The sequence below is a fragment of the Phyllobates terribilis genome, unplaced genomic scaffold (genome assembly GCF_046119375.1).
Source record: "Phyllobates terribilis strain yellow unplaced genomic scaffold, ASM4611937v1 Scaffold_10__3_contigs__length_209671492, whole genome shotgun sequence".
NCBI lineage: Eukaryota > Metazoa > Chordata > Amphibia > Anura > Dendrobatidae > Phyllobates > Phyllobates terribilis.
The window spans coordinates 130668116-130690070 of record NW_027362770.1 but is presented as its reverse complement, the minus strand read 5'-3'; the positions used below and the strand labels follow the sequence as shown (position 1 = coordinate 130690070).

The window sequence follows — 21955 nt, the reverse complement described above, 5'->3', positions numbered from 1 at the left end:
GACTGGCCTATCAGGAGGTCCTGCATAGGAGCTGCCTTTTTGGTGAAACCGGGAATGAACCTTCGGTAGTAGCCTACCAACCCGAGGAACTGCCGCACTTCCTTTACGCTGGAGGGTCTTGGCCATTCCTTAATCGCGGTGATCTTATCAGGGTCGGGAGCCACTCCGTCAGCACTCACCACGTGTCCCAGGTACTGCACCCTTGGTTTCAGGAGGTGACACTTGGAGGGTTTCACCTTTAGGCCGTAGTTTGCCAGGGCTTCGAACACTTCTGCCAGGTGTTTCAGGTGGTCCTCGTAGGTCTTGGAGTAGACGATGACATCGTCCAGGTATAACAGGACCGTCTCGAAGTTTCGGTGTCCCAGACAGCATTCCATCAACCGTTGGAAGGTTCCTGGTGCGTTGCAGAGTCCGAACGGCATGCAGGTAAACTCGCTAAGTCCCATCGGGGTGGTGAATGCGGTCTTCTCCCGGTCCGCCTCTGCTACAGGAACCTGCCAGTACCCGCTAGTGAGATCCAAAGTAGAGAAGAAGTTAGCAGATTTTAAAGCGGCCAAAGACTCCTCTATCCTTGGTAAGGGGTACGCATCTTTGTGTGTGATACGGTTGATTTTCCGGTAATCTACACACATTCTCATGGTGTTGTCTTTTTTTTTTAACCAAGACCAGTGGAGCTGCCCAGGGGCTACAGCTATCCCTGATTACCCCAGCCTCCTTCATGTCTCTAAGCATTCCCTTGGCGTGTTGGTAGTGTGCAGGGGGTACGGGTCGGTATCTCTCCTTTATGGGAGGATGGTCTCCCGTGGGGATATGATGTTCTACCCCCTTTACTCGCCCGAAGTCTAACGGGTGTTTACTAAACACTCTCTCGTACTCTTGAACCACCCGATAGACTCCCTGTTTCTGGTGTGAGGGAGTGGAGTCAGTACCCAAATGTAGTTGCTGACACCAGTCCTCTATTGCTTTCTTAGAGCCGTTACCTTCCTCTGAATGAGATGGAGGCAAGGGTTCCACGGACTGTACAGAATTTTGATTGATGGTATACAATTTGGCTAGCGTAGCATACCGGGGCAGGTACACTTCCCTCTTCCCGATGTTTATTATGCGAACGGGCACCCTCCCATGGCGTACATCAACCACCCCCCGTGCTGTCAAAATGGTGGGCCTACTGTCTGAGTAGACGGGTTCTACCATTGCTTGGTAGTCTCTACCTCTTAGACCAATAGCTGCCCGGCACCAAATCATCATTTCACTTTTTGGGGGCATGGCAATAGGGAAAGGGTCACACATTCTCACGCTTCCAATCTCACCACCGGAGAGTTCCACCTGTTGCCGCCGCATCAGTGCCCGGATCTCTTTTTGGAGCACTCGCTGTTGGCCGGAGCTGGCGTTCTTGGCAACCTGCTGTAAAATGAAAATCACCTCTGCAAGACAATTTTCAATCACATTAGTTCCTAGAGTTATCTTTGGGTGACTCTCGCGCTTGTCAATGTCTACGATGATCAGTCCCTGTGCTGCCAGTTCGACTCTACCGACTTTAATGGTCATCTCTTTGAATCCGATCTGTGGCACGGGTTGACCATTGCTGGCGATGATACTCAAGTCGTCGTCAGGGTAGCGGGTTATATCCGAGTCATTCCAGTACTGCTTAAAGAGCACGTACTGGATGGTGGTGACCTGTGACCCGGTGTCAAGTAGGGCACTCATAGGAATGCCATCCAGTACTACAGGCAAGACTGGACGTCCTCCCACGTATTTGTCACGCCAGTTCGATGGGCCTGGTGATCTTATTCCTAGGGGTTGGCCCTCTACCCCAGGTTGTGCCAGTTTAAAGGACAGTACCTTGCCATATGTCCGGGTTGATTGCAGCGGCGGCAGATGGGTTGTCCGTCCTCGTTGTATCGGTCGCTGGGTCTTCCTCTGGCCGGTGGGGTCCTCCTTGGTCGACGCCACGGGATGTCCTCCGGTCCGGATGCCAGCTGGATCTTCCCTGGAGCAGCAACCTGTAAAGACTGCACAGTTCGGGTTAGCGCAGCTACGCTTTTAGCTAGCTCTTGGACCTGATGGTGCAGGTCTGGAGCCGGGTCATTGTTCAAAGCCTGCGCATCAGCTCCCACAGGCCCTGCCGACAAGGGCGCCGCCTCCTGGTGGTAAGCGGTAGTAGGGCGCCTGTGGGCCACAACGCCACCCGGTGCCGGTTCTCGGAGCACCCGAATGGCTCTGTCCTTGAACTGTGCAAAGTCCAGATGAGGATCCTGTAAGGCCATTGCCCGCAACTGGGTTCGGTGGGCATTGCAATATAGTCCCTCTATAAATTGTTCGGTCAACAGCCTGTCCTCGTTTCCCACGCCGTCAGGGTCGGCCTGCTTAATGGCTCTCAGGGCCTCTTGTAGGTTTAGTGCATAGTCCCTTATATTCTCATGTGCTCGCTGTTTGCACCCGTAGAATCTAAGCTTAATCTCAGCTGAGGTGCGGGTATCAAAGGTGTCCTTCAGCCGGGTTAATATCCCTGCTACAGTCCTCCTCCCAGGTGGCCAGGACTTTACCTCCCTTTGGGCTGCCCCGGTTAGTTGGGCCACCAGGATGCTCACTTTTTGCTCTTCTGTGAGGGGGTACACCTGGAAGAGGCTATCCAGCTTTTCTCTAAAGTCATTCAGGGTATGTGACTCCCCTGAGTACTGGGGTAGCCAGGCTGCCCCCGGGATATAGGGCATCGTGAAAGGCATGACCGCTGCAGCGGTGGCGCTGGCGGTGGCTGTGGCAGTGAAGCTCTCCTCCGTATCCGACATCCTCCTCCCCCCTAGTGGACCGTGGCCTACCTTGCGATGATCCTCTTCCGTAGGCCGCGGCTCCGCAGTGGATCGTCAGGGTCGAGAACCTTCCGTCGCGCTCCTGTGACGTCGGCGTCTGCTGGGCTCCTTCCAGGACCTTACGCAACGTCCGGACGTGAGGCGGAGCTCCAGTTCTCGCGCGCTTTCGGAGTCCACGCCCCTCTTCTTCCCGCACGGCGTCTTCAAGATGGCGTCCAACGGCGGGAAAACTCCACGGATGGCGGGAAGAAGGCAGAAGATGGCGTCCAACGGCGGGAAAACTCCACGGATGGCGGGAAGAAGGTAGAAGATGGCGTCGGATGGTCGGAATCTTCACCACAGGTAAGTTTAAAAGTCTCTTTTTCAGGCACGCAGTACCCGGTGGTTGCGGGCACGAAATCCTGCCGACTACGCCAAAAGTTGACGCGCCCCTGGACCTGTGCCAAGTAGCGTTGCGCACGCGGGGGCCTACCCGGAGCCGGATCTGATAGGGGTAGTAGTTTCGTGGCGGTGACCCGGTCCGTGCCCAGGGAGTCAAACTAAGTGGCAGTGCTTGTCAGAAGATGTTATATTGCTCGACTACGCCACCCGTTGAATGCGGTTATGAGACCGCCGCTGCAGGGCAGACCGCTGAGGCCGGTGGTACGGTTGTGCAGCGTGGATGGTATAACCCCCAACGGGAGGGGTATGGCCTCAGGGCAGCGGACGTGGATGATGAAACACTCAGAGACGGTGCGGTGTCGTTCAGGGTCTTTACTGGTTGCAAAGGTAGACCCTCCCGGAGTACTGGCTAGCAATCGGGGCCTGGTCAGTCCGTGAGCAGATGGAATCTCCCCTGGCCAGGCGGAGTTGTAGGCCTCCCCAACTAATCGTACTCTTCTGGCTACCTTGCTAGAGGCGGGTAAAAGTAGCCCACGTCCCTGAGTGTACCGTGTGGTGCTCACCCGTATGGCCGGTGACTCGGGGCCTTCTGGTAGCTTCCGTTCCACGACGGCGGTGCTGGTCCCTTGCGTGTGACCGTGCCTTCGGGTTTCTTGGCCAGAGGACCTGAAATCCCCTGCCGGTCGGTTTCTGCTGCTGGGTAAGGATTCGTCCCCACAGCCTCGGACTCCGGGTCCGGTCAGAACTCTTCAATCAGGGCGAGCTCTACAGCTTACAGCCCCTGATCTCTTTTAGCACAGCTCCCACAGAGCTCCTGATCTTTCTTTCCCTAAAGCTGCTCCACTACAGACCAGACTGTGTCTCTGTCTGTGTTCTCTCACTCTACTCTACTCACTAACCCTGCCTCAGCCCCAGCTTTATATAGGGGAAGTTCTTCCCCTCCCAGGACTGGGCAGGAGGTGTGGTATGCTTAGGATTCCTGACCAGGAGACCTCCCACCTGCTCACAGACGTAATATGGCTATTACTGTGGAAACCAGACCCCTGGGGTGCCACACATACTTAGCGTTACAGTGTAATACTTTGTTTGTTAGTTGTATATGGAGGTAGCTGCTCCTAGTAAGCACCTGTTCACACCTATTTCTTGTTTTAGAAGTGCCAGACAGTTTTTTCTTATCCAGGTTTGTAGGTCGCCTTGCTCGCACCTGCCTTTTCAGCTTTGCTTAGAAATTTTCAATAGGATTGAGATCAGGGCTTTGTGATGGCCACTCCAAAACATTGACTTTTTTATCCTTAAGCCACTTTGCTACCATTTTGGCAGTATGCTTCGAGTCATTGTCCATTTGGAAGACCCATTTCCGCCAAAGCTTTAACTTAGTGGCTGATTTCTTGAGATGTTGCTTCAGTATTGCCACATAATCTTCTTTTCTCATGATGCCATCTACAGTGCTGGCCAAAAGTATTGGCACCCCTGCAATTCTGTCAGATAATACTCAGTTTCTTCCTGAAAATGATTGCAATCACAAATTCTTTGGTATTATTCTCTTCATTTAATTTGTCTTCAATGAAAAAAGCACAAAAAGAATTGTCCTAAAGCCAAGTTGGATATAATTCCACACCAAACCTAAAAAAGGGGGTGGACAAAAGTATTGGCACCCTTTGAAAAATCATGTGATGCTTCTCTAATTCGTGTAATTAATAGCACCTGTAACTTACCTGTGGCACCTAACAGGTGTTGGCAATAACTAAATCACACTTGCAGCCAGTTAACGTGGATTAAAGTTGACTCAACCTCTGTCCTGTGTCCTTGCGTGTACCACATTGAGCATGGAGAAAAGAAAGAAGACCAAAGAACTGTCTGAGGACTTGAGAAACCAAATTGTGAGGAAGCATGAGCAATTTCAAGGCTACAAGTCCATCTCCAAAGACCTGAATGTTCCTGTATCTTCCGTGCGCAGTGTCATCAAGAAGTTTAAAGCCCATGGCACTGTGGCTAACCTCCCTAGATGTGGACGGAAAAGAAAAATTGCCGAGAGATTTCAACGCAAGATTGTGCAGATGGTGGATAAAGAACCTCGACTAACATCCAAACAAGTTCAAGCTGCCCTGCAGTCCGAGGGCACAACAGTGTCAACCCGTACTATTCGTCGGCGTCTGAATGAAAAGGGACTGTATGGTAGGATACCCAGGAAGACCCCACTTCTTACCCCGAGACATAAAAAAGCCAGGCTGGAGTTTGCCAAAACTTACCTGAGAAAGCCTAAAACGTTTTGGAAGAATGTTCTCTGGTCAGATGAGACAAAAGTCGAGCTTTTGGGGAAAAAGCATCAACATAGAGTGTACTGGAAAAAAAAAGAGGCATTCAAAGAAAAGAACACTGTCCCTACAGTCAAACATGGCGGAGGTTCCCTGATGTTTTGGGGTTGCTTTGTTGCCTCCGGCACTGGACTGCTTGACCGTGTGCATGGCATTATGAAGTCTGAAGACTACCAACAAATTTTGCAGCATAATGTAGGGCCCAGTGTGAGAAAGCTGGGTCTCCCTCAGAGGTCATGGGTCTTCCAGCAGGACAATGACCCAAAACACACTTCCAAAAGCACTATAAAATGGTTTGAGAGAAAGCACTGGAGACTTCTAAGGTGGAAAATAGCAAAAGGCAATGGTACTCACCAGCCAAAGTTTCAAGAAAAAATGCACACCAGGACACGGCCGGCCCCCTCTTGTTAGAAGGAGGTAACACAGGTGCAGAATGCTGATGAACAATCGCCCTCACCCACTCTCACTGGAGGGGCGACTGCGACTTCTAAGGTGGCCAGCAATGAGTCCAGACCTGAATCCCATAGAACACCTGTGGAGAGATCTCAAAATGGCAGTTTGGAGAAGGCACCCTTCAAATATCAGGGACCTGGAGCAGTTTGCCAAAGAAGAATGGTCTACAATTCCAGCAGAGCATTGTAAGAAACTCATTGATGGTTACCGGAAGCAGTTGTTCGCAGTTATTTTGGCTAAAGGTTGTGCAACCAAGTATTAGTCTGAGGGTGCCAATACTTTTGTCCGGCCCTTTTTTGGAGTTTTGTGTGAAATGATCAATGATTTGATTTTTGCTTCATTCTCTTTTGTGTATTTTCCTTGCAAGCAAATTAAATGAAGATAATAATACCAAAGAATTTGTGATTGCAATCATTTTCAGGAAGAAACTGAGTGTTATCTGACAGAATTGCAGGGGTGCCAATACTTTTGGACAGCACTGTATTTTGTGAAGTGCACCAGTCCCTCCTGCAGCAAAAGAACCCCACAACAGGGTGCTGCCACCCCCGTCTTTCACAATGGGATGGTGTTCTTAGGCTTCCAAGCTTCTCCCTTTTTCCTCCAAATGTAACAATGGTCATTATGCCCAAAAGGTTCAATTTTAGTTTCATCAGCCCACAGGACATGTCTCCAAAAATTAAGGTCTTTGTTCCTGTGTGAATTTGCAAACATTAATCTGGCTTTTTCTTTTTCTTTTGGAGTAATGGCTTCTTCCTGGCAGAGTGGCCTATAAGCCCATGTTGATACAATACTCATTTCACTGTGGATATTGACACAATCTTACCAGCTTTCGCCATCATCTTCACAAGGTCTTTTGCTTTTGTCCTTAGGTTGATATGCACATGTCAGACCAAAGCACGTTCATCCCTGGGGCACAGAACCCGTCTCCTTCCTGAGCGGTATGATGGCTGGACATTCCCCTCTTGTTTGTACTTGCGTATAATTGTTTGTACAGATGAACGAGGCACCTTCAGGTATATTGAAATTGTACCCAAAGATGAGTCAGACTTGTGCAAGTCCACAATTCTCTTCCTGATATCTTGACAGATTTCTTTAGACTTTCTCATGATGCTACACAAAGAAGAAGTGTATTTCAGTTGTGCAATAAAATACATCCACAGGTGTGTCTCTAACTCAGATGTTGCCAAAAAACCTATCCGAAGCTTCCAAATACATGACATCATCATATGGGCAGTCCAGAGTTGTTTAAAGGCATAGTAATCTTAGTGTATGTAAACTTTTGACTTTGCAGTAAGTAACAACAATGTCTTAAAACATTCTCTCTCTCTCATTATTCTGGCATTTCACAAATATTAAAAATTATGGTAATCCTAATTGACCTAAAATGGGAAAGGTTTATTCTGATTTTATATCAGATACTGAGAAAAACATGCAGATGTGTCTTTTTATATAGTGTATGTAAACTTCTGGTTTCCACTGTATTCACCTCTTATGAGCGCTGCTGCTGCTTCCAGTGAGTGACGTGACATTGTTGTTTCATGTGACCGCTGCAGCCTTTACAGTCACTGATCAGCTGCAGCCTTTACAATTTTCAGAGTGGATGTCCGCTCTGACAGAGTATTGGTGAGCTGATTGGCACGTGAGACAATAAGGTCACATCACCCACCGGGAACGCTGCGGGAAGTGAGTGTTGGTTGTTTTTATTTTCTATAAAAATTGATTAAAGGGGTAGCTATAAAGTCCTTTATAAATTTCTATCTCACCCTGTTTCTTTTACCCCCCCACCTGATGACGTCTCATTTAAGGGAAAGATCAGAGGCTCAGCCGCTGCTCCCAGTGTCAGTTATTGTCCACAGCGTTGACATCAGCGCTGCAGCCAATCAGTAAGCTCAGCAGTTCTGCCCGAGTTGATGGCATGACCCACTCAGAGCCACTGACCTAACTGATTGGCTGGAGCGCTGTCAATGTGATGTTAGCACAACAAACAAAAGCAGACACTGGGAGTATTATCAGAGACACTTCGTGCTGAACCTGGAAAAGGTGAGTAAAGCTCAGGGTTTTGTTGTTTTTTTAAGCAAACTGAAGCTGAGGGCTTTCCAAAACCTGAAAACCACTTCATGAAACATTGCTTTAATGCGGCTATAAAAATGTCAAATAATACTCTCATGTAGTCCCCACATATTAAAGATCTGCACAGTCTGCAGAACATAATGCCAGCAATGGCCACAAAATATATCCATTAAGAGACCAAATTATACACTATACAGTGTACTCATTTATACCATTATACACATCATACTTAGTGCTTAAGTATACTAACATAAACTAATCAATAATTTGTAATGTTCTTTTCATGCTTCTGGGTTCGAACCCTTGAGCCTGTGCTTGGCTTCTCTGTTCTCTGAGCCACAGCTGTCACACCTTTTCTCCAGGCGTTTAGTTTCTGCTATCCTTGCTTCAGTCTTTTTAGGTTAACAGGTGTTTTCATTTACTCATTTGTCTACCCTATCACCTTTCATGTGTGGCTATATATACTTTCCCCCTGCTGGTATTTCCTGCTGGTGATATTCTCATTTGGATGTCCAGCCATACTGCCGTAGTTTAAGCCAGTCAGTGAAAGACCAGCTAGGGTTTATCTCTCTATTGATTATGCTTTTCTCCCTGCACCTATCTTCTGTTTCTTGTTTAGGAAGTAGTCGGCATACTCTCTAGCAGTACGTACCTTATCTTCTCATTTTGTATTTCGTGGTTTGTTTTACTCACTCTGGGATCTCGTTCTATCTCAGCACACTTTCCCTTCTGTAGGTAATCTGCACTCTGCTCTGTCCTCTGGTTCCTTAGGAAGAACGTGAAGCACTCGATGGCCTTTCAGGCAGCATAGGTCCGAGTTGCCATAGTTTAGTCTTTTGTTAAGGCTATCCAGCCCACGTAGGAACCACTTGGGACTGTGGGGTCTGAATCTCTAGTCTGTACAGGAGCTGGCTGGGTCAATTGCAGTTTCTAGTGTTTTACCTATTTTCCCAATGTGAGTTGTTACACAATCATAACAGGTCTTCATGGTATATTAATGGAATTTTGTGTATTTAATATTCCATCATTACATTTAAAGTAAAGAAAGACTAGACCATATTGAGAGATGTGAACATAATACATAATATCGGGTCTTACCATAAATTCGTGAGACCACAAGGCAAAATGTGATAACTAACACCAGAAGACCAAACCCCGCACTGTAGTCATCAAGTAGGACCAGCCAATACATTCCACCCTAGGAGATACAGATAAAACATCTGGTATACCAATGATTACATTTTTATTGCTTTTAGTAAAGTAAGCCATAATATTTGATGTGGGACTTTACGTATAGAGATGTAACTTGAAACTATTGTGCTCCAGTGCAAAATCGTAAATAAAGCACCTAAATATCATGTGTTATTAAAGGGAATCCATCAGTAGGATCAACCCTTCTAAGCCGTGTATATGGGCATGTAGGACATAGGAAGCTGAATAAAATGATACATTTAGATCTGCGATCTGATATCTTATTCCAGAGAAATCCAGATTTTTTAACACCTGCATTGAGACCTATGTGTACAGAGACTGTAGCTTCTGAAATTACACAGACATTCACAGCAGCAGACATTAATGATTCTCTTGCTGCACTGCCCTGCAGTCTACAACTCCCAGTAGACATTGCTCCTCTCTGCATCATAGGGGAGGAGGAGCAGCAGAGGAAGGGATGAATTAGCTGAGCAGGTTGGAGAAGAAGGGTGGAGCTAGCAGTAGAGGGAGGAAAGTATGCAATCCTCCATTACAGACATGTAAGAGTCTGATCCTGGAGAGCAGGGGACAGAGGCACAGAGTGAGTGCTAATTGTCCAGCCACTCAGTGTGTGAGGGGAGAAGATGGTCATGCACTCGAACCACATCTGCAGACCAGCCAAGTTACCTGGTGATGACCATCATCACCTGGCCTAACTAAGTGAATGAGTCCTCAATCCATCCCTTGTGTTTAAGGCATCCGGACCCTGCAGCCCCAAGCTGGATCCCTGTGTGGCCCCTAACCTGGTACATCAAGGAGTGAGTAGCTATTATGGGACTTGTGGTTCCACTGTTGAGGAGTTACTAAGAGAACTGTTGCTGAGGGGATTTATTACGTGCATTAACGTCTTCTGAAAAGCGCGCCAACCACCGCGGCAAATGGGCCCCATTGTTGGACTGTGTTACTGGCATTGCTGCAGCCATTATTGCGTGTTATTAGTTCGGAGTGTGCCTGCTGTCACTTAAAGGGGAAGTTTCATCTTTAACATTGCCTATTGCAAAGCAATTGCAAAGACCTATTGCAAAGCACATTTGAAGCTGTGTCATAGATTGTGTGATATTATATGTTTTGCTGTTCATTGTTATGCCCTCTGAATTTAACACCATTTATTCCTCTGTAAATAAACCTGTTAATTTTTTCAACCTCATCTCTTGTGAGTGTGTACGGAGCGTAGACAGGGGTTTCCCGAGTCGACCCCTGACAGAAGAGGAACTACAGCTCTCAGCAAGATTCAGGTGGAGGCACTGTGGCATATTGAGGTGAGAACTACCGGACGCCCTGCCCACAGAGGTGGCTTAAAGGGGTGTTACATTTTCTTAATATGTAAATGAGCTGTTAAGAACTATGGGCCGGACATAGAACTTATTGACCTTATTTGAAATTAAAGAAGGTGTTACACGTGTGAGACATGTAATGACTGACAGTCTGCTCTTCTGATCCAAATGTGGATTTCTCTGGAATAAGGTACCATTTTATTCATCTTTCTATGACCTACATGTCCATATAGACGGCTTAGGAGATCCTACTGACAGATACCCTTTAAGGGTGTATCTTTAGGTTTTGCAGTAATATAGCTACATCCCTTTCATTATTCATTCAGGTCTTCTGAGGTGACACAGTTAAAACAATCCACTTGCAAGGACTCACCTAGTATGGGTAACCCTAAAACATAACCTCATAGTTAGTCCTATCTTATCTCTTATCTTATCTATTGATCTCTGTTCTAAAGGTAGCTTTACACAGTTGGTTCATACATTTATTTACATTTCTTCCTCTTCCTCAAAATCTGTGGATGTTATCTGGTATAGTATCTTCTACACCCAGTATTTATTGTAGAAGTTTGATCTGGTTTCTTTCCCACCACATCTCAATGAATGTGCTTACAGTGCAATCTATCTAGAACTAACTAACTTACAATGAATAGTACCCATCGCCCTTTCATCTTGGTCTTCAAGGTGTCTGGTGAGCTAATGTCCCTAAAAACCTGAAGTCCTTCATAAACGTTGGTCTCATTTCAATGATTTTGACAGAATCTGCCCACCATTTATTGTGTTTGGGGGCTTCCTAACTGTTCCTCGACAGTTGATGTCAAGGGAGAGAAGAATTGGTCTGTTGGTCTGTTTTAAAACTTGATCCTTCGTTCTCAAGGGGGTTAAGAAGTCAGTGGCTTACTCCCCTCTCCCCATTGAAAACACACGATTGTATCATGTCAAGTGTTTCGTTGGCACTTTAACCCCTTCAAGTCATGGCTATTTTCTGTTTTTGCATTTTCTTTTTTTCCTCTCCTTCTTCCAAGTGAAAATTCTATTTTTCTGTTGACATAAAGCATATGAGGGCTTGGTTTTTGCGGGACAAGTTGTACTTTTAAATGACACCATTTTATCAGGTGATGTACAGGAAAGCAGGAAAAAAAACTCCAAGTGCGGTGAAGTTGCGAAAAAGCGTAATAACACAATTGTTTTTTATGGTAAAAATTACCTAGCTACAGTACAATCATGAGGATACCAAACATGCATATTTTTTTTAATTTTTTTTTATTAAAGGGGTTTTCCAGTCCAAACCGGTAAGCCTACAGTCACTTTGTATGATTGTAGACATATGAATCCCCCCGGTGCATGCTCTGTGCACTACAAGGTTTCGTCGGTTTCTGAGCCGGGAGTGGAGGATATGTTTGCGTTGTACATACTCCCGGCGAGAACCTGTCCAGTGGGTGTGTCCGACTAGAGGATGCGACCTTTCTCCATACAAGTGTATGGGGCAAGGCCACGCCCACTGGACAGACTCTGGTGCAACTCATACATACCCTCTGGTTCCAGCTCCGAAATCGGCACTTCTGGGATTTATAGGTCTGCAGTCACACAGAGTGACTGCAGACTTATCAATTTGGACCGTACAACCCCTTTAAGTGGTGAAAGCAGATTTGGAAAATTGTAGAAAAAGAACCCCTGGCAGTGACATAGCCTAGATTGCCAGCACCGGGGAAAGACAAATGTGTTGGGCCCCCTAACTATGAATCGTTAGCGCTCCTGGAATTCTTTGAGTAAAATACTGATGAAATTATAGTTTTTGCTTTGATCGCCTAGTAATTTTTTTCTGCATTTTGCTGAAATTTTAAAAAAAAGTTGTTGTTTTTTTGCTGCTTTTAATTTTTTTTTTATGTAACAATTTTCTTATCCTTAAACCTAAAGCTAGCCCTAAGTCTCAGCCTAACTTAATCCTTAGCCCTAAGACTAACCCTTATCCTAACCCAAAGCCTAACCCTAATGCCAAATCTAAGTCTACCTCAATCCCTAGCCTTAAACCAAAGCCTAACCCTAGCCTGAATCTAACCCTATACCTAAGCCTAACCATAAGCCAATCCCTAAACCTAACCCTAGGTAAAGTTAGAAAAGGTGTAACAATATAAAAGCAGATTTAAAACTGTCTTCATTCATTAGTTGCTCATCTTCTATTATCTTACGCGGAGGGCAGCAATGGTGATGAGTTTGTCATTGGCTGCCGTCCTCTGCACAGCCAGGGACTGAAATGACCAATCTAATTTCATATTACTGCCTATGCAGAGTGCAGGAGCCAATGAGAAACTCATCTTACATGTTACGCCTGCATAAACAACTCCAGGTGGGCGCTCCCTGCCCTTTCACTATAGGCGGCATGGGTAGGGGGAGCCAGGACATACACTGTGGTACTTGGGGCACATATCCCCCTTGCTCATCCCCCCACACTATGCCAAAGCCCTTTAGAGCTTCTTTTTAAGATTAAATAGCAACACAATGATATTAGGTTGTTAATTTGCTTGTATCAGAATATAAAACATGGCGGCTCTCTTCAAGAAACAGTGCCACTCCTGTCCATAGGCAGTATATGGTATTGCAGCTTATACCTATTAAAGTGTATACAGCTAGAATGTAAAAATAGTGACAGTCCATGAGCAGTATGTTTTTTCTAACCCCATACAACTTATTTTATTTCACCCTAATAAAAAGTGACATTAAACAGACAGGACTGACCTCAGTTGTAAGGACCAGTCCCAAAAGGAATAAAACTATGCAGATAATAAGAGAAAAAAATGCTTTCTTTGGTCTGAGGTAGTAAGGAAACTCATCCGTGATGGCCGTCACTATGGTCTCCATGAATGCAAACTGTGGATGAAGCAAATTAAACATATTATACAATTTTGCTGTACCACGGAAGAAGTAATGGAAACTAAAACTGTACAGAAGAAACTTACCTGACTGTCTAACCCGAGTGTCAGAAGCATAAAGAAAAAGAGGAATGACCAAAAAGGTGATAGTGGAAGCATCGTCATGGCCTGTGGGTACACTACAAAGGCCAGGCCAGGACCTATGGGCAGAAGAGTATATTTAATAATTGTATTTCTATAATTCGCAGCACTAATGTATGACCAGAAATGCCTATATAATGAGTGACCGATGATGTAACAAACAGAGATCTGCTGTGATACCTGAGAGTGTATCAGCGTGGCTCTTATTTGGATTTTACAATTTAATTTGGAACAGGCACAACGTCTCAGAAGGTCCCACACTAAGTGGCGACGATACCAAGTATCTAAATCTTTTATACCAGCTATAACATTAAAAAGTCAATGTAACCTCAGATATTACATTTTTTATTAAAAACTAAAAAAATTGCTGTTATTTTGTATCTATGAGCATAAAAATCTCGAGATATTCCAGTTTTCATATTTCCCACTAGAGCCACTAGTTCAGACACAATGGTATTATGCTTCCTGTTCTATTTAAATGACTTGAAAGCTTTACTGTATAGATTGGGAGAGAATAAGCAGAGTCATCTCTTTATTATTGGAAAATTGGCAAGTCAATGACAGCTCTATTATACTGTTCCAGTTGTACCTAAGGTAGGATACCAACACTACACGCTGTATAATGTGTAAACCTGCATCCATGTTTTTTATTTATTGGAAAGTTATTAGAATATGGGTTCTAGGTTGACACACTTGGACACAGTTAAGATTCAATATGGCTGCACATGTACCACAAATGCTCAATATTAAAGGGGTTGTCCGGGACTTTTGTATTGATGGCCTATCCTTAGGATAGGTCATCAGTATCTGATCAGTGGAAGTGTGACATTCGGCATAACCTCCGATCAGATGTCCCGGGATGCCAGCTCTGTTAATGGCATAGTCTCCACGGCCAGGTACAGGACATCCACCCCATATTAATTTTAATAGGGGACAGATGTGCAGTACCTGGTCGTGGCTACTATTCCTTTGACAAAGCTGTGCTGTGCAACTCAACACATTAAGCCAGCAAAGAGAACAGCTGATCAGTGGGAGTGATAGGTATCACACACCCCCACGATCAGATATTGATGACTTATCCTAACGATAGGTCATTAATATAAACGTCTCTGACAATTGCCTTAATGAGAATAATCAGTAATAAAGAGGTTGCCAATAGTGATGAGTGAGCATGCTCGCTACTGCTTGGTGCTCGCCGAGTATTTCCGGGGTTGCTCGGCGGGAACTCGGGTCTCCACCCTGCATGTTTGGCGCTCTTTAGAGAGCCAATGAACATGCAGGGATTGCCTGCCACTCACTGTAATGCCGCAGCCATGTTGGTTGTGGCATTACAGTGATTGGCTGGCTGCACAGCGTCATCAGGTCTATATCAGACCTGGCGCAGCGTACTCGTCACAGTCACTCCGGATCAGACAGTGTAGGGAGAGCTGCTGCTGAGCTAGGGAGAGATTTGCTTGTTTCTAGTTAGTGTAGGTATACCAAACTATATTAGAGACACATATCCATCGCAACAGTCCTTCTGAGAACTAATCCATCTGCAGAGATATCAGGCAGGCATTGTATATAGGCAGGCAGGCAGGGTATATAGCAGACTGCAGTGCACATAGCACAAAAGGCTCCATTCCAGTTTTGTCTGCTGCTGCTGTTAGATATTTCTAGAAATAGGCCCTCATTATTTGCTTAAAAAGCAATCCAGAGAACACTGTTTTTCTGCGCCATTTGCTTGTTGGCATTGCAGAATACAGCCAGGTCCTTTCCATATTAGAGCGCTAAAAATCCAGCTATTTGAAACTGTGGTTTGTCCGTCACACGGATCACATATAATTGTGCTGAAAATGCTGCCATTTCTGGCATGCATTAAAAATTGTTTCAGTGTGTCAGTGAAGCAATTGGCACCAGATTGCTGTTCAAAAAAGTTACCTACAGGCCAGCTACTTAAAACTGTGGTTTGTCTGTCACACGGATCACTTATAAGTTCGCTCCAAATTCAGTCATTTGTAGTGAGCGTGGAAGATATTGTCCTCCATTTAAAATGGGCAAGGCACGTGGCAAGGGACGGGGAACTGGATGTGATGGTGATGATGCATGCAGAGGCCGAGGCCGTGTGCAAGCTGAAATTGTACCACAACAAACACCCACATCTTCTTGCTCGACCTTCCTGTCCCAATTAATAGGGGACCGCAGAACACCACTATTGAACACAGAGCAATGTGAAAAGGTTATTGGTTGGATAGCAGATAATGCTTTCAGTCACTTAGCCACCACCACCACCTTGTCTTCCACATGGTGAAGTCTCAGTAGCTGTGAGTCTGGACCACATATTCCTCAACCTGAACCTCCTTCCTCCCACCATGCCGAGTGCCCAGAGACAACTAACCCACACTTGGACACTCTGAAGAGTTGTTCACTTTTCCATTTATAGATTCGGGCCTCTCGCCCGGTCCACTTGAAGCGAGGCAAGAGGAGATTGCATGTAGCGATGCCCAAATATTTGAGCAGCCACCGTCATATGAAGGTGACGGTGTGAAAGTGTCACAAGAGGTGGACGATGATGAGACACAGTTGCCAGAAAGTCAGGAGGAGGACATGAGTGCGGAAGAGGAAGACGAGGTGGTGGACAATATAGTAACTGACCCAACCTGGTAGGAGGACAGAGCGAGGCAGAGCGAGGAGAGCAGCACATGGGGAGGGAGGCAGAGCATCCCAACAGGCAGGAAGAAGCAGTGTGGTGGCCACAGAAAGAAGGCAGGCAACCGTTCCCAGTAACACCAACACGAAGGAAGATGCCAGTACAACTGTTAGGTCTTCCCGAGTCTGGTTGTATAACAAAGACTCTGCCAATAACCCCAAAAAGGCCATTTGCACCACCTGCCAGGCCAGCATCAGCAGGGGTGGCAAAACGACCAGCCTGACCACCACCAGCATGATCAGGCACATGGCAGCAAAGCACCCCACTTTGTGGGCCGAACCCCAGGGTCCAGGAACAGTGTCTGCGGGTGGCACCATTGCTTCTTCCGCTGTTGTGCATGCAAGCCCCTTGTCCATGGTGCATGCAAAGATGCCTCCTGCCCTGCACCTGTCATTGCACACTCTCAAGTAGCAGCATCAGGAAGCACGTCCACGTCCTTCTCTCAGCGCAGTGTTCAGTTGTCCATGCCCCAGTCCTTGGAATGCAAGCGCAAATACGCAGCCAATGCCCCACAGGCCACACTACTAAATTCCGACATTTCGCTACTGCATGCGCTAGAAATGTTGCCTTTTAGGCTTGTGGAGATGGAAACATTCCGCAATCTGATGGCGGCGGCTGTTCCTCGGTACTTGGTCCCCAGCCGCCACTATTTGTCCCAGTGTGCCGTCCCCGCATTACACAAGCACGTGTCTCAAAACATTAGCCGTGCCCTCAACAACGCAGTTAACGGGAAAGTCCACCTAACCACGGACACGTAAACAAGTGCTTGTGGGCAGGGACGGTACATCTCACTGATGGCACACTGGGTTAACATAGTGGAAGCCGGGACCCAGTCGGACCTTGGAACGGAACACGTCCTCCCGACGCCAAGGATCGCAGGCCCTAGGTCAATCAGGGTTGCCCCCAAAGTCTACAGCTCCTGTACCTCATCCTCCTCAGTGTCCTCCTGCTCTTCAGCCTCCATCTCCGAAATGACCACATCAGTCACAAGCTGGAAGCACTGCAGCACTACCTCGGCCAAGCGGCAACAGGCTGTGTTGAAGCTAATATGCTTAGGTGACAAACCGCACAATGCTGAAGAGTTGTGGACAGCTCTGAAAGAGCAGGCATATCTGTGGCTCACACCGCTAAACCTACAGCCAGGCATGGTCATGTGTGACAATGGCCGGAACCTGGTGGCAGCTCTGAGGAAAGGCGAGCTCACACACGTATCATGCCTGGCCCATGTGCTTAACCTAGTGGTTCAGCGATTTCTCAAATCCTACCCGGAGCTGCCGGATCTGCTTTTCAAAGTACGCTGCCTGTGTGATCATTTTAGAAAGTCAGCTACAGCTTCTGCCGCCCTTGCCGTGCTTCAGCAGCGTGTGCAGCTTCCATCTCACAGACAGGTGTATGATGTCCCCACACATTGGAACTCTACAATGTAGATGTTAGGAGGGATTTGTGAGCAGAAGAGGGCAGTTGTTCAGTACCAGCACCAACAAGGCCGTCGGTATTCAGTTCAGACTCCACACATAAGACCTCAAGAGTGGACATGGATGTCAGACATATGTACCATCCTCCAAAACTTTGAGGACTCCACCAAGATGGTAAGCGGCGATGACACCATAATTAGCGTCACCATCCCACTTCTCTGTCTTCTGAAACGCTCTCTGCTCACATTAAAAGAGGATGCATTGCAGGCGGAACACCATGAGATGGAGCAAGGAACCATACAGCGTGATTACACACAGCCCAGCCTCATCTCATCCCAACGTGGATTGGGTGACAATGAGGAAGAGGAGGAGGAGGAAGAACAGGAGCTAGTTTCATGCGCTATAGATGGTACTACCTGCACAACTGTCATACCGTCTGTTCAGTGTTGATGGCCTGAGGACAGAGAGGAGGAGGAATAGGAGAGCATGGTCACTCGTCCCCTTGGTGAGGACACGGAATTCTTGCCTGTTAGTAGTCTGGCAGGCATGGCTGAGTTTATGTTACGCTGACTTTCCCATGAACCTTCGCGATCTCAAAATTTTGGGTGACAGTCATTACTGGTTGGTGACACTTCTAGACCCATGCTACAAGGAGAACTTTATACAAAAATAGGGGCAGTACCAGAAGGCCCTTGTTGTGGAACTATTAAAAAAATTCCCATCTGAAAACACTGGTGGCAGAGGTCATAGTTCGTTGGTCAACCAAGGACTACAGACGAGAGAGACACAACTCCAATCCATAAGAGGCATGGGAACATTGTCAAAGTTCTGGGAGAATTTTCTCAGCCCCTCCCATTGCACAAGCCCTGAGGCGCGGGGTACTCTCACAAGGAGTGCAAAGTTTGGGAAGATTCTGAGGGAGTACCTTGTCGACCGTACCAACGTCCTCCATGATTCCACAATACCTTATAATTATTGGGTATCCAAGGTGGATACGTGGAATGAACTGGCTCTCTACGCCTTGGAGGTCCTGGCCTGTCCTGCCGCTAGCGTTTTATCAGAGCGGGTTTTTAGTGCCGCTGGTGGAATTAGAGCTGATAAGCGCATCCACCTGTCAACTGAAAATGCTGACAGGCTAACTCTTATAAAAACGAACAAGGGCTGGATTGGGCCAGATTTCTCAACACCACCGAATGATAGCAGCGTAACATAAACTCAAATCCAGTGTCTTTTTTGGGGAGGTGTATTCCCATGCACCTTTTCACACCCACACATGGGTATACACTTCCTGATTTTGGCTATTTGCTCTTTTCCTCCTCCTTCTCTTCATCCTCCACCACCATATCACCAGGGTGACCATGGTCCGTGATGCAACACCCACATAATTTTTTAAAGGGTGTTTATGATGCCCGTAAAAAAAAATTTTTTATACAGTATGAGACCCTCTAAGTCTCTTCCAAGGGGCATTGGAGTGCCTCCCAATTTTTGACAGTCCTTGCATTCACTGCATAGGCCAACACTATGGGAGACCCTCTCCTTTCTAATGGGAATTTGTCGTTACTGTGGCCCTGCTCTATGTGTCTTTAAATTCTTATTGGGGTTTTCCTAAATTTAGTCAGCCATTGGACTCACTGCATACCCTATAACTGTATAGCAGATCCTCTCCTTTCTAATGGGAACATGACGGACTTGTTACTGTGGCCCTGCTCTATGTGTCTTTAAATTCTTAGTGGGGTTTTTCCTAAATTTGGTCAGCCATTGGACTCACTGCATAACCTATAACTGTATAGCAGACTCTCTCCTTTCTAATGGGAACATGTCGAACTTGTTACTGTGGCCCTGCTCTATGTGTCTTTAAATTCTTAGTGGGGTTTTTCCTAAATTTTGTCAGCCGTTGGACTCACTGCATACCCTATAACTGTATAGCAGACTCTCTCCTTTCTAATGGGAACATGTCGTACTCGTTACTGTGGCCCTGCTCTATGTGTCTTTAAATTCTAAGTGGGGTTTTTCCCAAATTTTGTCTGCCCTTGCAGTCACAGCATGGGCATTACCACTATAGGAGACCAGCGCCTTTATAAGGGGAACATTTTTTTTACTGAGACCCACCTCTATGTTTCTTCAAAAGGGTATTGGGTTGCGTCCAAATTCTTGACAGCCCTTGCAGTCACTGCATATGCAATAACAGTATAGGAAACCCACTCGTTAATAATGGGAACAACAAAGCATAGCCAGCTGATGGCTCTCTAACAATAGCGAGGGCCGACTGCTGGCCTTTTAAGAATAGTAAGGGCCGCCTTATGGCCCTATAAAAATAGGCTTTGTGACTTTCAGAGTCCCTCCATCATAAATGAAACAGGATGTGTCTGATGATGTGTCACACACCACATGGTCAGATAAGGTTGTAAAATGTTAAAATGACATTTCCCGGTGAATGCATTTCTCTTAAAAAATAATGTAAAAAAAAACCAACAGTAGTATCTTTCTTTAGTATAAAAAACACAGTCACCAATGTAACCTCAATGTAATCACATTATTCAGCTCCTGCACCTCCTCTTCCATCTCCGAAATGACCACATCAGTCACAAGCTGAAAGCACTGCAGCACTGCCTTGGCCAAGAGAAAAAAGGCTGTGCTGAAGATAACATGCTTAATGCTTAGGTGACAAACCACCCAGCACTGCAGAGTTGTTGAAAGCTGTAACACAGCAGCCTGATCTGTGGCTGTCACCGCTAAACATACAGCAAGACATGGTCATGTGTGACAATGGGCGGAACCTGGTGATGGAGAAATGACAACCGGAGTAGGTACGGTTTCCCTCTATGCCAGTCCTTTCACCGAGCTAAAGAATATGGCTTTGGTGAAATACAACTCCCACTGAGAAGCTGTTTCAGATTGAAAAACATTGGGCCCACCAGAGGATTTGATTCTGAGGGCTCACCTTTCTCCCCTGCTCAAAAGCCCCATAGCAGCTGCAAAGTTAGCTCTATCATGAACTCTCCTGATGTAGAAGCCAGGGCACACCAGAGGATTCTTTAGTGGGACCGTCCAACCCTGCCGAGAAGCAGTCCTGGCTAAGAAAAGTGTGTGGGAAGGTTTCCGGACACTCTATGGCTGCTTTTTTACAGAGGTGGAAACCCACGCAAACACGGGGAGAACATGCAAAATCCTTGCAGATGTTGTCCTTGCTGGGATTTGAACCCAGGATCCCAGCGCTGCAAGGCTTCAGTGCTAACCAATGATCCAATGTGCTGCCCTTCACAATCTGATATCTAACAGGCTAGGGAAACTTGCACCACTGCCACTCTATCTTCAGCTCCTTTGTGAGAAACTAATGTATTTGGGCAGCCACTCAGTCTACCAAATAAAATTCCTGAAAAGGAAATTGGGGATGGCTTTGCTACTGGTACTGGCGACAGTTCTAATACCATGGCGTCGTACCATAGTTTACTGGAAATATTCCAGGCTGGTAGGAGGCAAGCAGATTCCCACAAAAAAGTACCAGCAGTAATGTTCAGGGACCTGCGCTTGTAGAAAGCGAAGACAACACAGGGAGAAATAGTGACAGCTGGGGACCGAGTATGGACATGAGGCATGAGGTTGTGAAAAGCTTCTGCCTCCACAAGCCTAAAAGGCCACATTTCAAGTACAAGCAGCTGCCCAGAAATCTGGCAGTTTAGTATTGCAGCCTGTAAGTTGATGGCTGGCTGCATACTTGCGCTTGCAGTAACAGAAAACTAAAAAGATGGTGGCCTCTATCATCATCATTACCTCACCTCGGCACTATAAACTCTCCTGAAGGAGAAGCCAGGGCCCACCGGAGGAGTCTCTGGTTCTCTGGTGGGCCAGTCCAACCCTGCCGAGAAACAGCCCTGGCTAAGAAAAGTGTGTGGTAAGGTTCCCGGACACTCTATGGCAGCTTTTTTAATGTGGATTGGACATGCTTATGCATGTTATTTCTCAAACCGCATTGCAGATCAGGCCATTGCCCAACTATGTAGTCATGAAATTAAAGGCGCAAAGAAAGATGTTTGTGTGTCGAAGTGTGAGAGTGTGAACTGTGATAGCAGCAGAAGAGCATTAGGACCCTGTGAGTTTTGCCTGGCTGAGCTCAGAGCAGGGGCAGAGCAGGAGACCCTGTGTGTTCTGGGGGTGTCTGCTGTGTGAGACGCTGGATGGGGCATCTGAGGAGAACTGTGAGAACTGAACTGCAACAAGACTCTCTCTCTCTACAAGCTTTCCTGTGGGGGGTTGGTAACCCCTGACCCTGGTGAAGCTGTGTCCCTGCT

At 46.5% G+C, this 21955-nt stretch overlaps 1 protein-coding gene across 1 annotated transcript in view; it reads right to left on the bottom strand.

Annotated features, from left to right (window-relative positions):
- Positions 1-21955, bottom strand: part of SLC6A7 (solute carrier family 6 member 7) — a 215126-nt gene that overhangs the window by 71656 nt on the left and 121515 nt on the right. Inside the window, exons 9-11 of the mRNA XM_073649788.1 lie at positions 13509-13621; positions 13288-13419; positions 9128-9227 (exon numbers count right to left, since the gene is read on the bottom strand). Of these exons, the coding sequence (XP_073505889.1) occupies positions 9128-9227; positions 13288-13419; positions 13509-13621 (345 nt within the window). The remainder of the gene's footprint in view (positions 1-9127; positions 9228-13287; positions 13420-13508; positions 13622-21955) is intronic.